This window comes from Saccostrea cucullata, unplaced genomic scaffold (genome assembly GCF_032062105.1).
Source record: "Saccostrea cucullata isolate Sc308-1 unplaced genomic scaffold, CSIRO_AGI_Scuc_v1 ctg843, whole genome shotgun sequence".
Classification (NCBI taxonomy): Eukaryota; Metazoa; Mollusca; class Bivalvia; order Ostreida; family Ostreidae; genus Saccostrea; species Saccostrea cuccullata.
In genome coordinates, this window is record NW_026924530.1 from 180,052 (window position 1) to 192,159 (window position 12,108).

At 33.6% G+C, this 12,108-nt stretch overlaps 1 protein-coding gene across 1 annotated transcript; it reads right to left on the reverse strand.

Annotated features, from left to right (window-relative positions):
• Nucleotides 1-1,439: 1,439 nt before the first annotated feature.
• LOC134266653 (NADH dehydrogenase [ubiquinone] 1 beta subcomplex subunit 8, mitochondrial-like) lies at nucleotides 1,440-11,683 on the reverse strand. The gene is made up of 5 exons (XM_062748871.1): nucleotides 11,559-11,683; nucleotides 9,525-9,754; nucleotides 5,802-5,866; nucleotides 5,098-5,191; nucleotides 1,440-1,617 (listed from the first exon to the last, which is right to left on the reverse strand). The coding sequence occupies exons 1-5, from the start codon at nucleotides 11,647-11,649 to the stop codon at nucleotides 1,507-1,509; spliced, it is 591 nt and encodes a 196-aa protein (XP_062604855.1). The 5' UTR covers nucleotides 11,650-11,683; the 3' UTR covers nucleotides 1,440-1,506.
• Between the last annotated feature and the right edge of the window lie 425 nt (nucleotides 11,684-12,108).

The following is a 12,108-nucleotide window of genomic DNA, read 5'->3' on the forward strand; positions in this document are numbered from 1 at the left end:
TTAGTGTAGTCTACTTGTGTGCCAAGTTATACTGAAATCAGACTAAAACTGTAGGAGGAGTAGCATTTTGAACGAATTTCACAGAAATTTCTATTTTTAGTAACCACGGCAACACCGTTCATCGAAATCAAAAACCGATAAACAGAATTATGTATCTTAGTGTAGTCTGCTTTTGTGCCAAGTTATATTGAAATCAGACTAAAACTGTAGGAGGAGTAGCATTTTGAAAGAATTTCACAGAAATTTCTATTTTTAGTAACCACGGCAACACCGTTCATCGAAATCAAAAACCGATACACAGAATTATGTATCTTAGTGTAGTCTACTTGTGTGCCAAGTTATATTGAAATCAGACCAAAACTGTAGGAGGAGTAGCATTTTGAAAAATTGTTTACAGACAGACAGACAGACAGACGGACGACGGACGCATTACTATCGCATAAGCTCTTCTGGTCTCTGACCAGTAGAGCTAAAAATGATAGTGCCAATGGTAAAACTAGTACTTAGTTGGGTACGTGACGCAAGCCCAATGTGATGCAGGTGTTCAAATACATGTATAGTGCAAGAACAAATTGAAAATTATCATTTACGAAAGATGTTTTATCTTAACTTTGCCATCTAGGCCTATTTCCAAAAACAGGCAAATAAGGTGTGTTTGTGTGTGTGTGTTGATGGAAGAGGGGTGGGGGTTGACTAAATTGTGTATATGGCAGCTTTAAAAAAGTTTAGAACCGCCTTATCAAATATAAATAAACTTTGCACATTTTGAAAAATTCATCAAAAACTCTTTACACTAATTTGAATAATATTATTTGTTGTTGATCTATAGATATGAGAAAATAGATTTAAAAAGTTCCAATTATGTGTCAAAAATTTATAACCCCCCCCCCTTTAATCAAACCTAATTTACATCATTAATTTAATTCTGTTGTTTAATCTCAGACTGGTAATGAATTAAGGATATGAAATACCTATTAGATGGAGGCCCATGGGTCACATGGTCACCTGAGCATATTATGCTCAATTTGATAAAACATGTATTATGTAAATTATTGAATTATATTGACTTTTTCCTTGGTAAAGCCCAATATGAAGGAGTGTGCATTTAGAGGCAAACACCTTAGTGCGGGTATTACTGTCTCATGACAGCATCTAGTTATAAAATTAATCTTTCCTGTATTTGACTCAATGGTTCTTGGGCTTTCATATTTCACTTGCATATTTTAGAAAACAAGTCCCTTCTTTAAGTTATATCGATCATTTTTGATCTATTGGCCCTAACCATGGAGTTTGACTAGCATTTGAGAATCCTCAGGCTTGGCATTAAGCTGCCCCATGGGAGCATCAGTGTTGCACAATTATGTTCTTTTGAATGGGATTTACTGCAAATAATAAGACATAAAAAAATTTAACTTTTCTTAATTTATTATTTAGTAACACATAACTTTTACACATGTTCAAATCTTCACATTAAGCCATATTAGTGTCTATTTTTGTCACATTTCTTCACTCCTTACTATCTGCTGGTTCAAACGTGTAATGGACAGTCCTCTGTATCTCTGATGGATCTCTGTACATCACCACCTGAGAGTAGGTGTAGGGGAATTGTTTAGGCAGCTACAAAAGACAACATTTACATTTCCAATAAATTTTCCCTATGATTCTTTACAAAATAAAATACAGTTCAATTTCTCATGAACTATATTACATATGTACCACGAATAAGCGTGAATACATGTATCTCCATTGTTAAGTCACTTGACGTCAAAAAATATAGTGCAAACTGTTTTGCTTTAAAAATGACAGTTGAATGGCGTAAATTTATAGCAAGTCATCAGAAAAATAATGTAAATATAAAAAATTAATTTAATTTTTGAAGATTCATGAGGTATATGAACTACAACACTTCACGCCGGCATATTTATCATGAAGCGCTAACGTGCTTCATGAAATATTCCGGCGTGAAGCGTTGTAGTTCATAACCTCATGAATCTTCAAAAATTAAATTCATTTCTTAAATAAATCAAACTATATAACTTGTACAAAATGTTTAAGTGTTGGATGCATAGGGCTAAAAAATTTAAGTACAGAATATGGGGTGTTCTCTTTATCTCATCGTTGCAAACCACGGCCAAAATGTACGATCCTCTCCCATTCTGGAGGAGGAAGCTATAAGAGGACTTCAAATCGTGACTTAAAAATAGGTTTTAATTTATCTAGAAGTTAATGTATTTGCACTTATAATCTTAATTAATCAAAAGAAAGGCATCATATATTAGCCAAGCATTCCCTTAAAAAAGAGAGTTCAACACGAATCCCAATATATCCTGCAACTACCCCTTGCTTTAACAGGTAACCTAATACATCAAAGCTTAATTTGCTCTATGCACTAATAAAGCCTTGTGCATGTATTATGACGTTCTTAAAGCATAGTGATGTCATGTATATTGCAATGTTTATTTTAGGGTGTTTAAGTTTCAACTGCAAAGTTGTGCCTGAATTCAGTTGCTTAGCTTGTTTTGGGGTCAGATGTAAAATTATTTCACATGACAAACATAATGGTAAAGTTCTGCCTTGAAGTATAAGCAATATTTGGGCTAAGGTTGAAAATGTGATCGAGGGCTTGTTTCTCTTTCAAAATAGTAACCATGTATTTTATATATATATATCACACTGATTCACACACACACACAAACACAAAGTACTGTATCCCCTCCAGTTCTGATTCAAGGAGATATGAATAAAGCCTTTCTTTCCTGCACAAGCACTTGTTTCTGTAACAATTTTTTTTAACCCAAAGTATTATTATGACATGTTATCAATAAAATTATTTCAGTAATAAGTGCACTATGCCTGTGGTTTCCTGTGCTTGATCCATCCTTTTATAAAAAATATTTGCTTCTATGCTTACTATCTAATATGTAAACTACAATACTAAAGCCTAAATTTTTGCTTGACTGTTGCATCTGATGTGGAATAATTCATTTCCAAATAGTGGTTACTGATATAGATATACATGTCACTTAAAGTACTTCAGAAAAATATTAAATGTAGCAATTCAACAAGGGATGATATTTTGTCAACATGAACATACACGTATATGTAATGTAGTGACTTAGTTGATACACTTACGCATTGCAAATAAAAACAACAATGATCTATTCTTTTGGTTTACATATACATGACTTGTGCTTAATTTGTCTAATTTCTATTTCTAGATGAAAAAAAAAAATTCCATGTGAGTCATTATAAAGATATAAATCTAAACATTTCATATTCCTAGGAAGGAAGTTTTGTTTATCTGATAAAAAAAAAGTACCTAAACATAAACAAGACTTCCTTTCCATGTCAATTTTTAAAATTACTTGAACTTTTGTCCAGAGTGTGCTTTGTGGCAATGTACTTTGAAAAAAAATTTTCATGGTGCGTTAAAATTTGGACAAAATCAACGCACTTTGAAAAAAATTTTCAAAGTGTGTCAAATTTGAGACAACGTTAACGCACTTTGAAAAAATAAAATTTCCAGACTTAGACTTTAGTAATAGACAAATTTTTTTCCTTATATTTCATTCAAAAACCAGATGAATTGATCTATTCTCATCAAGAAAGAGGAAAACGAAGGTAGAAGGACCCTCAAGCAATTTCTTTATCTTTCCTTACCAAATATATGTATACATAATTCTCTCCATAAATTTGAGCTAAAGTATAAAATGAAATAATTGATATTATTTTCTTTAAAATATAATACTGGTAATACATGTACATATATCACACTAAGCTTTTGTTCTGCAAAAGAGAGGCTCAGGAGCAATATTGCTGATCTAAGCAATAATAGCCAATTGACTAAACTTTGGCCAAAGTAATTACATATTCTAATACAAATCAAAAATATAAATATAAAATGCATAAATATAATTTTTTTTTCATACAACTTCAGATTAATCTATTTAAATGACTGTAATTAGTGTAAAATAAAGGCCATCATCTTGCAAAGAAATTAGAAAAAAAAAATACTTCTAAAAACTTATCAAATAACTATAAAAAGACCATTATGTTGTGTTGGAAATTTATTTTTAATCAGGATACAAACTGAGACTCCATTTTGTTGCATTTCCTGTACCCCTAAGGGTCATATGTAAAGTGTCTATATCTCAGATCCTGAAGTGACGTCATTAATAAAAAGTTATTCAACAGGGTTCAAATAATTTTTTATCATATCTAAAAATTTTTTCTACATGTATAATGACTACTTTAAGTTGTGCACATTTTTTCAAAGTGCATCAATATGATCGATATTAAGACACTTTGAAAATATTTAAATTTCTTTTCGTTTTCATAATATTGCTTATGTTAAGCGTAAAGTTTTGCGCATTTATTTTTGCGTGATTTGGTCAAGGTATTTAAATCCGGTCTCAGGCCGTTTTGGTCATTCGAGTTTGTACTCAGCTATAAATAGCATATAATACCATGAATATTGATGTCGAACACAATTTTTTGTTTAAGGGAGTTTATTTTTAAGTCGTTTACAATATATTTTCTATTGCAGTTTTTGAATGTCCAGATTTTGCAGTACAATTTGTTTTAAAGAAATTCTAAGGGCATAAAACGATTGCATTGTATATTATAGGTAACTAAATTTGTAACAATACTTTTCATGTATATCGATATTAAAGAGAAATAACTTTATAATGCGGAGAGACCAAGAAGACTTTATTTAAATACTTGAGTATTGTAAATCAGAGGGAAGATTACGAGAACTATTATGTTAATCCAGCTGAGTACCCGACTCATATCTAATAAACACTGTAAAGTATAAAATGTTCTTGAATTTTATTATGGATTAGAAAAGAAATGTTTTATTTGCGGATGAACAGAGTGAAGTAGAAAATAAAAATTATTTTTTCAAAGTGCGTTAACTTGGTCCCAAATTTAACACATCAGCTACTAAGGAATGATCTATTACTTGCAAAAATTACACCAACGTGAATGCTAGAGTTCAATGATAAACTCATCGCAACTTTTAAGTTGAGATGAATATTGTACCAGTATTTTCTTTCATTGTGCCATATTAAGAATCTACAGATTTATCATACATACCGCCTCAACGTGCCGTGGTAAATATTTGTTACATAGATACTCTCCAAGAATAAAAAATCCCACCAAAGAGAACAGGAACATGACAATTTCACGCCTAGAAACAAAAATGTAAATATTAGTATACAGTAAAGCAGTAAAAACTCTTATAATGCGACAAAAGAATTCACTACTTTAAAGCTTTATGCATTATATCCGATAAGTTTAAATTTCAACTTATGGAGAATGACAATTACCTCACTAAGGGCAAATGTGTTATGAGGGTGTTTGCAATAAGCATGTCTTACTGTATTTGAATATAAATGATCTAAGGAATCAAATCAAAATCATGAAAATCAATAAAATTTGAAATATACAACAAGAATTTCTCACTCATACTGAACTGTCAATATCCACACATGAAGGGATTTTAAACCTTTCCTAAGAATCCCCACCAGGAGAAAGTATTAACTGTTATTCCCTTCAAATCTACATTTAACCACTTCAGTTAGACTTTTACTTAAAAAAACAAGACTCCACTTCTCAGAGGAGGGAAATGTAACTAGGACCCCAGCATCACTAGTCAAGTCCTCTACAAACTGAGCTATCCATGGTACCTTGATTACTGCATACCTCCGCCTACCTTGATGGGCATTGCAGAATTTATTTTATATCTTATACATGCTTATCATATCTACCCTTATTTCCTGAATAAAAACCTCTCTTACTCTGTGTGAGGATGATAACTACAGCCATAGTCTACTTTATCCACCCAGTCAAAGTCATAAGGGAGCTGAAACAAAGAGAATGTAAAAATTGACAGACTGACATCAAAATTACTTAGATGTATTATATTGTAAGGCTAATAATGCAACCATTATTAAAATCATTTACACTAAAAGAAAATGGAATATTTATTATTACTTAAATGGGGATTTAAGATGCACATACATATTCATTACATGTTCAATTTAGCTATAGCAATATTTGTTTCAATGAAGCATTTTATGATAAAAAAGTTTTAGAAATTGAACAGTTTGATATATTATGAGCAGTTTAAGTGGCTATAGAAAAGAAAGAACAGTGACTCAGCAAGAGATGTGAAGAACAGTTCACACTGCAAGCTCTACTGACAACACTTTGTAGGAACAAGAGCTGTTTGTAAAACACTTATGCCCCCCTCCCCCAAATTGGAATTTTTCCAAGTCCAAGGGGCATAACTCTATCAACAAGAGGCCCATGGGCCTTATAGGTCACCTGAGCATTATGCAACAACTTTCCAGTGATTGAATTTGATTCATGTTTTAATCCAGATACTATGGCATTCACAATTTTGAAAGAGGCACCATTGATCATCATAACAATACACTTAGCAGTTGCTTAGTTTGTTTACTTAATATCCTCAGGCAGGGTAGGGGGAAAAAATGCATTTCAAGTAATCAGTAATATTCAGCATGATCAGTAATGCCCCAATCACACATGAACCCCTGACTCTTAGGCCTAGATCCACACATTGCACAATTTTTGAAAAGGCACCCTTGCTTTTCAAAAATATTTGATTAATACCAAGGAGCAGATTTCAAACAATTCATCCAGTTTCAGTATATAAGTACAGCCCCCCCCCATTCTTTATGGTACCCCTGACCCTGGGGCCTTGAAATTCACAATTCTGGAAGATTATGACCCTTGCTCATCATAACTATATAGGTAGTTCATCTGCTTAATACCAAGGAGCAGAGAAGAAAACTTTCAAAGATTTAATGTATTTTCACTATATAATCAATAGAGCCCCGCCCTATCTCTAGAACCCCTGACCCTAGGGCCATAAAATTCAAAATTTTGGAAGAGGTATTCTTGCTCATCATAACTATGTAATTAGTTTATTTCATTCCTAGGAGCAGAAAAGAATTTTTTTCAAAGAATTCATGTATTTTCAATATATAATCAATAGAGCCCTGCCCTAACACCAGAACCCCTGACCCTGGGGCCATAAAATTCACAATTTTGGTAGAGGCACTCTTGCTCATCATAACTATGCACTTAGTTAGTTTATTTAAAACCCAGGAGCAGAGAAGAAGATTTTCAAAGAATTCATGTAATTTCACTATATAATCGATAGAGCCCCCCCCCCTTACACCAGAACCCCTGACCCTGGGGCCATAAAATTCACAATTTTGGTAGAGGCACTCTTGCTCATCATAACTATGCACTTAGTTAGTATATTTAATACCCAGGAGCAGAGAAGAAGATTTTCAAAGAATTCATGTAATTTCACTATATAATCTATAGAGACCTACCCAACACCAGAACCCCTGACCCTGGGGCCATAAAATTCACAATTTTGGTAGAGGCACTCTTGTGCATCATAACTATACACTTAGTTAGTTTATTTAATACCCAGGAGCAGAGAAGAAGATTTTCAAAGAATTCATGTAATTTCACTATTATAATCTATAGAGCCCCACCCTAACACCAGAACCCCTAACCCTGGGGCCATAAAATTCACAATTTTGGTAGAGGCACTCTTGCTCATCATAACTATGCACTTAGTTAGTTTATTTAATACCCAGGAGCAGAGAAGAAGATTTTCAAAGAATTCATGTATTTTCACTATATAATCTATTGAGCCCCCCCCCCCCCCCTTACACCAGAATCCCTGACCCTGGGGCCATAAAATTCACAATTTTGGTAGAGGCACTCTTGCTCATCATAACTATGCACTTAGTTAGTTTATTTAATACCCAGGAGCAGAGAAGAAAATTTTCAAAGAATTCATGTAATTTCACTATATAATCTATAGAGCCCCACCCTAACACCAGAACCCCTGACCCTGGGGCCATAAAATTCAAAATTTTGGTAGAGGCACTCTTGCTCATCATAACTATGCACTTAGTTAGTTTATTTAATACCCAGGAGCAGAGAAGAAGATTTACAAAGAAATAATGCATTTTCACTACCTACTTATTTAGGCCAGCCCTAGCACTAGAACCCCTGACCCTGGGGCCATGAATTTCACAATTTTGGTAGAGGACTCAATGCTGATTACAATCATGCAAACAGTTTGACTGCTTGATGTCCAGGAGTAAAGAAGAAGATTTTTAAAGATTGCACTAATTTTAGTGGTTTTTGCCCCACCCTCCAGGCCCCAGGGGGGCAGGGACCATGAAATTCACAATTTTTGTTCCCCTTTACCCATAGATGCTTTATGCCAAATTTGGTTGAAATTGGTTCAGTGGTTTCAGAGAAGAAGCTGAAAATAGTCAAATGTTAACGCACGACGCACGACGAACGACGAAGGACGAAAAGTAATAGCAATAAAAAATGGCACGATCATACCCAAAACAGAACTTGACCTAGATATTCAGCTGATAAATCTGTACAGGCCTACTAAATTTCATTTCAATACGTGCAACTTCTGCAAAGAAAATGAACGGAAACTGCAAATAAGTGGAATTTTTCTAAGTACAAGGGGCATAACTCTGACAACAACGGAGTGATCATACCCAAAACAGAACTTGACCAAGATATTCAGCTGATAAATCTGTATACCAAATTTCATTTCAGTATGTGCAATCTCTGTGAAGAAAATGAACGGAAACTGCAAATAAGTGGAATTTTTCCAAGTCCAAGGGGCATAACTCTGTCAAATATGGCGCGATCGTACCCAAAACAGAACTTAGCTTAGATATTCACCTGATGTATCTTATATAACAAATTTCATTTCAGTTTGTGCAACGGTTGTGAAGAAAATGAACGGAAACTAAATGGACCGACAGACAGACATAGCGACAGACCGACCTACAGACAGCAGCAAAGCAATATGCCCTCCCTTCTTCGAAGGGGGGCATAATAAATAATTATTTTTTCTGCAGTAAACCTATCTGACTACAAGTAAGTACTAATAATGTAACACAAATACACATTTTATCATTGTCACAGGTGGTGAAAAGTCAAGCCTCAACCAGGACTCGAACCCAGGGCCTCTGGCATACTGTGCCAGTGCTCTAACCACTGAGCCATTGAGACCCGACATATTGACTGACTTACATGCACCTGTGAACCCAGTGATACCATAAACAATGGACTGCTCATAATCATTTGCTCAGTCACTTGCAATACCAAACAAAGTTCAGTGATATAAAAGAAAAACCCTTTGCTTTAATGAAGATTGCACACATATAGCGGATTAAATGCTCTTGGTTATAAAAAAAAAATTAGGCTACATTATTGAAATGCATCTAACAGTAACAGACACTTGCATATGTGAAGTTACAGTGAAAACCTTCAAAACATGCAATATATCTAGTATAGTGTGAAGTGCTAAGTGGATCAAAACTTAAAATTATAAAGGTGTCCTGCATTAAATAATAAGCAAGAGGCAACTGCGTTCTCCTCAACATTTGTGCCATCAACATAGTATACCCATTATAGCAGTTGGCATATATCATTACCGGTTCATTGAAGTTCTTCTTTAATCTGTAATTATCGTATTGATCATAGTCCGACCTCAGATCTTTTCCTATTGGTTCAACATTGGGGTAATCCCCCGTTCCCCACCCTAGTTCTGGGTCATATGGTTCATAATCCTCGGGCTGCATACCATACTTCTTAGCAGCGGCTCTCCTCTCCTCCTCTGTTTTAGGGTAGGGACCAGGCAAGAAGTCCTTCTCCCAATGGACAGCTATAAAAAAAAGAAATTTAACAGGATAAAGACATTTTCTTAATGTCAGTTTTACAGTATCTTACTATTTAAATGGTAAAGGATATTTTATACAGTGTTTAATTTTGTAACATGATTAACTAATAAGTGTCAAAATTATACACCACTACAGTCTAGAAAACATTTTCTTTCACATGTATTACTGTGTATCACAAGTTTCAGGAAATTATATCTACGTAAATAATAAATTAAAAAAGTGTGCACAGAGCACTGCTCGTGAAGCTAGCTCAATAGACCAACGTGTAAGAACAGAGGAAATTGGGAATTAAATCTGTACATATGTCATGCAAATATTTGTGTGAAACCTTCCCAGAATTCCTTTGCTACCCAATACCCTTTGCGCGAATAAATAAATAAATAATAACGTAGAGCAAAAAAGGCTTTCAGTTTGTATAAATCTTTAAAAGAAACAAAAAAATAACTCTGCAATATCTTTGGACAAAAATTGTACTAGGTCTATAGTTTCAACTAGATGCTCAGCTGATTCTGTAAACCCTGAAGAGCTCTTGTGTGACGTCACAGTCTAGACGTCTCGTGCGGATCAACGTTTCAGTTGTATTTTTGAAGGTACAACTGTGCTCACCCCAACGGTCACACCGTAAAACATATTATTTTAATGTGAGTATTCAGACACATATAGAAAAATACATAATGCACAAAATACACCATCCTGAAACCAAGTGCCTATGGTCTCTACAAGCGATAAACTCATTTGATTTGAATTGTCTGTTGGATTGCAGAAAATTCAAATCATGCAAGTTTGATGACAACATGTATAAAATGTTGGAAGGTGGATAAACTATACACATTAGTCAAGAATTTGTCCAGGTATAAAGAGTGATAGATAGTTGATTGGAAAGTGGAGAAATTCTCCCCAACAGCAGGTCCAGGAAAATCACTATATTTAGCTATATAAAATACTATATAGCTTTACACTATAATATACTATATTTAGCTATTTCAGAGTAAATTTCTGTTTTATGAAAAGCAGACAAAAAGTCGCATAATGAAGCAGTATTAGTTTTCAACTTTGAAATGGACTGAAAACAATTCACCAAAAACCCACTTACAAGAATGTTTCTCCTTTTGTGTAATTGCAATCAAAGATCTTAAAGTTTTGGGGCTATGTATAACAGTTAATCTGTGAGTAAGCAGCTACTTTAACAAAGAAAAGCAGTTTTGGTCAACAAGATAATTGATTGGTAATAATTGAGCACAATGCAAGGCAATCACACTTAGTCATGCCTCACCGCACTTCAGCTATCCAAACAATAGAGATACATTTTTTGGTTAAAAAGTGTTTATAAGAGGCAATGTTTTTGCTGTCTATGCCCTAGGTTGTTTTTATCAAACCTTTTAAAAAATATATCAGCCATAATTTACATGCGACTTTTTGTCTGCTTTTCATAAAACAGAAACTTATTCCAAAATAGCTAAACATAGCTATATTTTATGAGTAAATAAAGCTATATAGGTAGATCTACCTATATAGCTAAATATAGTGATTTTCCTGGACCTGAACAGTGCACAATAAATTTTGCGCCGTAAATTGCACATTTTTTGCATTACGGGATCTGTGCACTACATATTGTCAAGGAATAATGTTTAAAATTAAATAAAACCACAACAATACAGTTCTGTAGCTAATAAATTTGTTGAATCAATATGATATCAGCAGAGAAAACTCGAACTGTAAATTAGATGGAGAAGACTTTTCATACCACGGCTGGAAAATTAACACAGGAAAAAAAACAACAACAATTACCTCGAACCTTAGGAGTGGTGGAAATACATCTGTTAATAACAGAAAGAGGCTGAAATCGACGAAAAACTCGTCCAAGGCCTACAGCGGCCATTGTGACCTCTTAGACACTAAAGAGCTCCAACGTGAGGGAGATAACTCGTGGTCAAAGTATAAGATATTTTAAATAAATGAATAAAATAAAATAAAATAACTATATTTTATAAATAGATATATAGATAGATAGACAAGTAAATAAATCAATTAATTAGTTAATAGAAAAATACAAAATTAAAGACATTTAACAAAACTAAAAAAAAAAAAAAAATAATAATAATAAATGAATTAATGAATAAAATTATTTTAAAAAAATAAATGATGAAAAGCTCTCGACACCTAAAATCGTTTAAATTTATAAAACGAATGGAAACGCCCTAACTGTTAATATTTGAGATATAATCAACAATTACTAACACAAGCTAGGGCCTTTATATGGTTAGAGGTGCTGACACTAGGCGGTTCATTTAAAAACAAAACAAAAAATTACTTAACTTAGCTTAACCCCCCCCCCCCC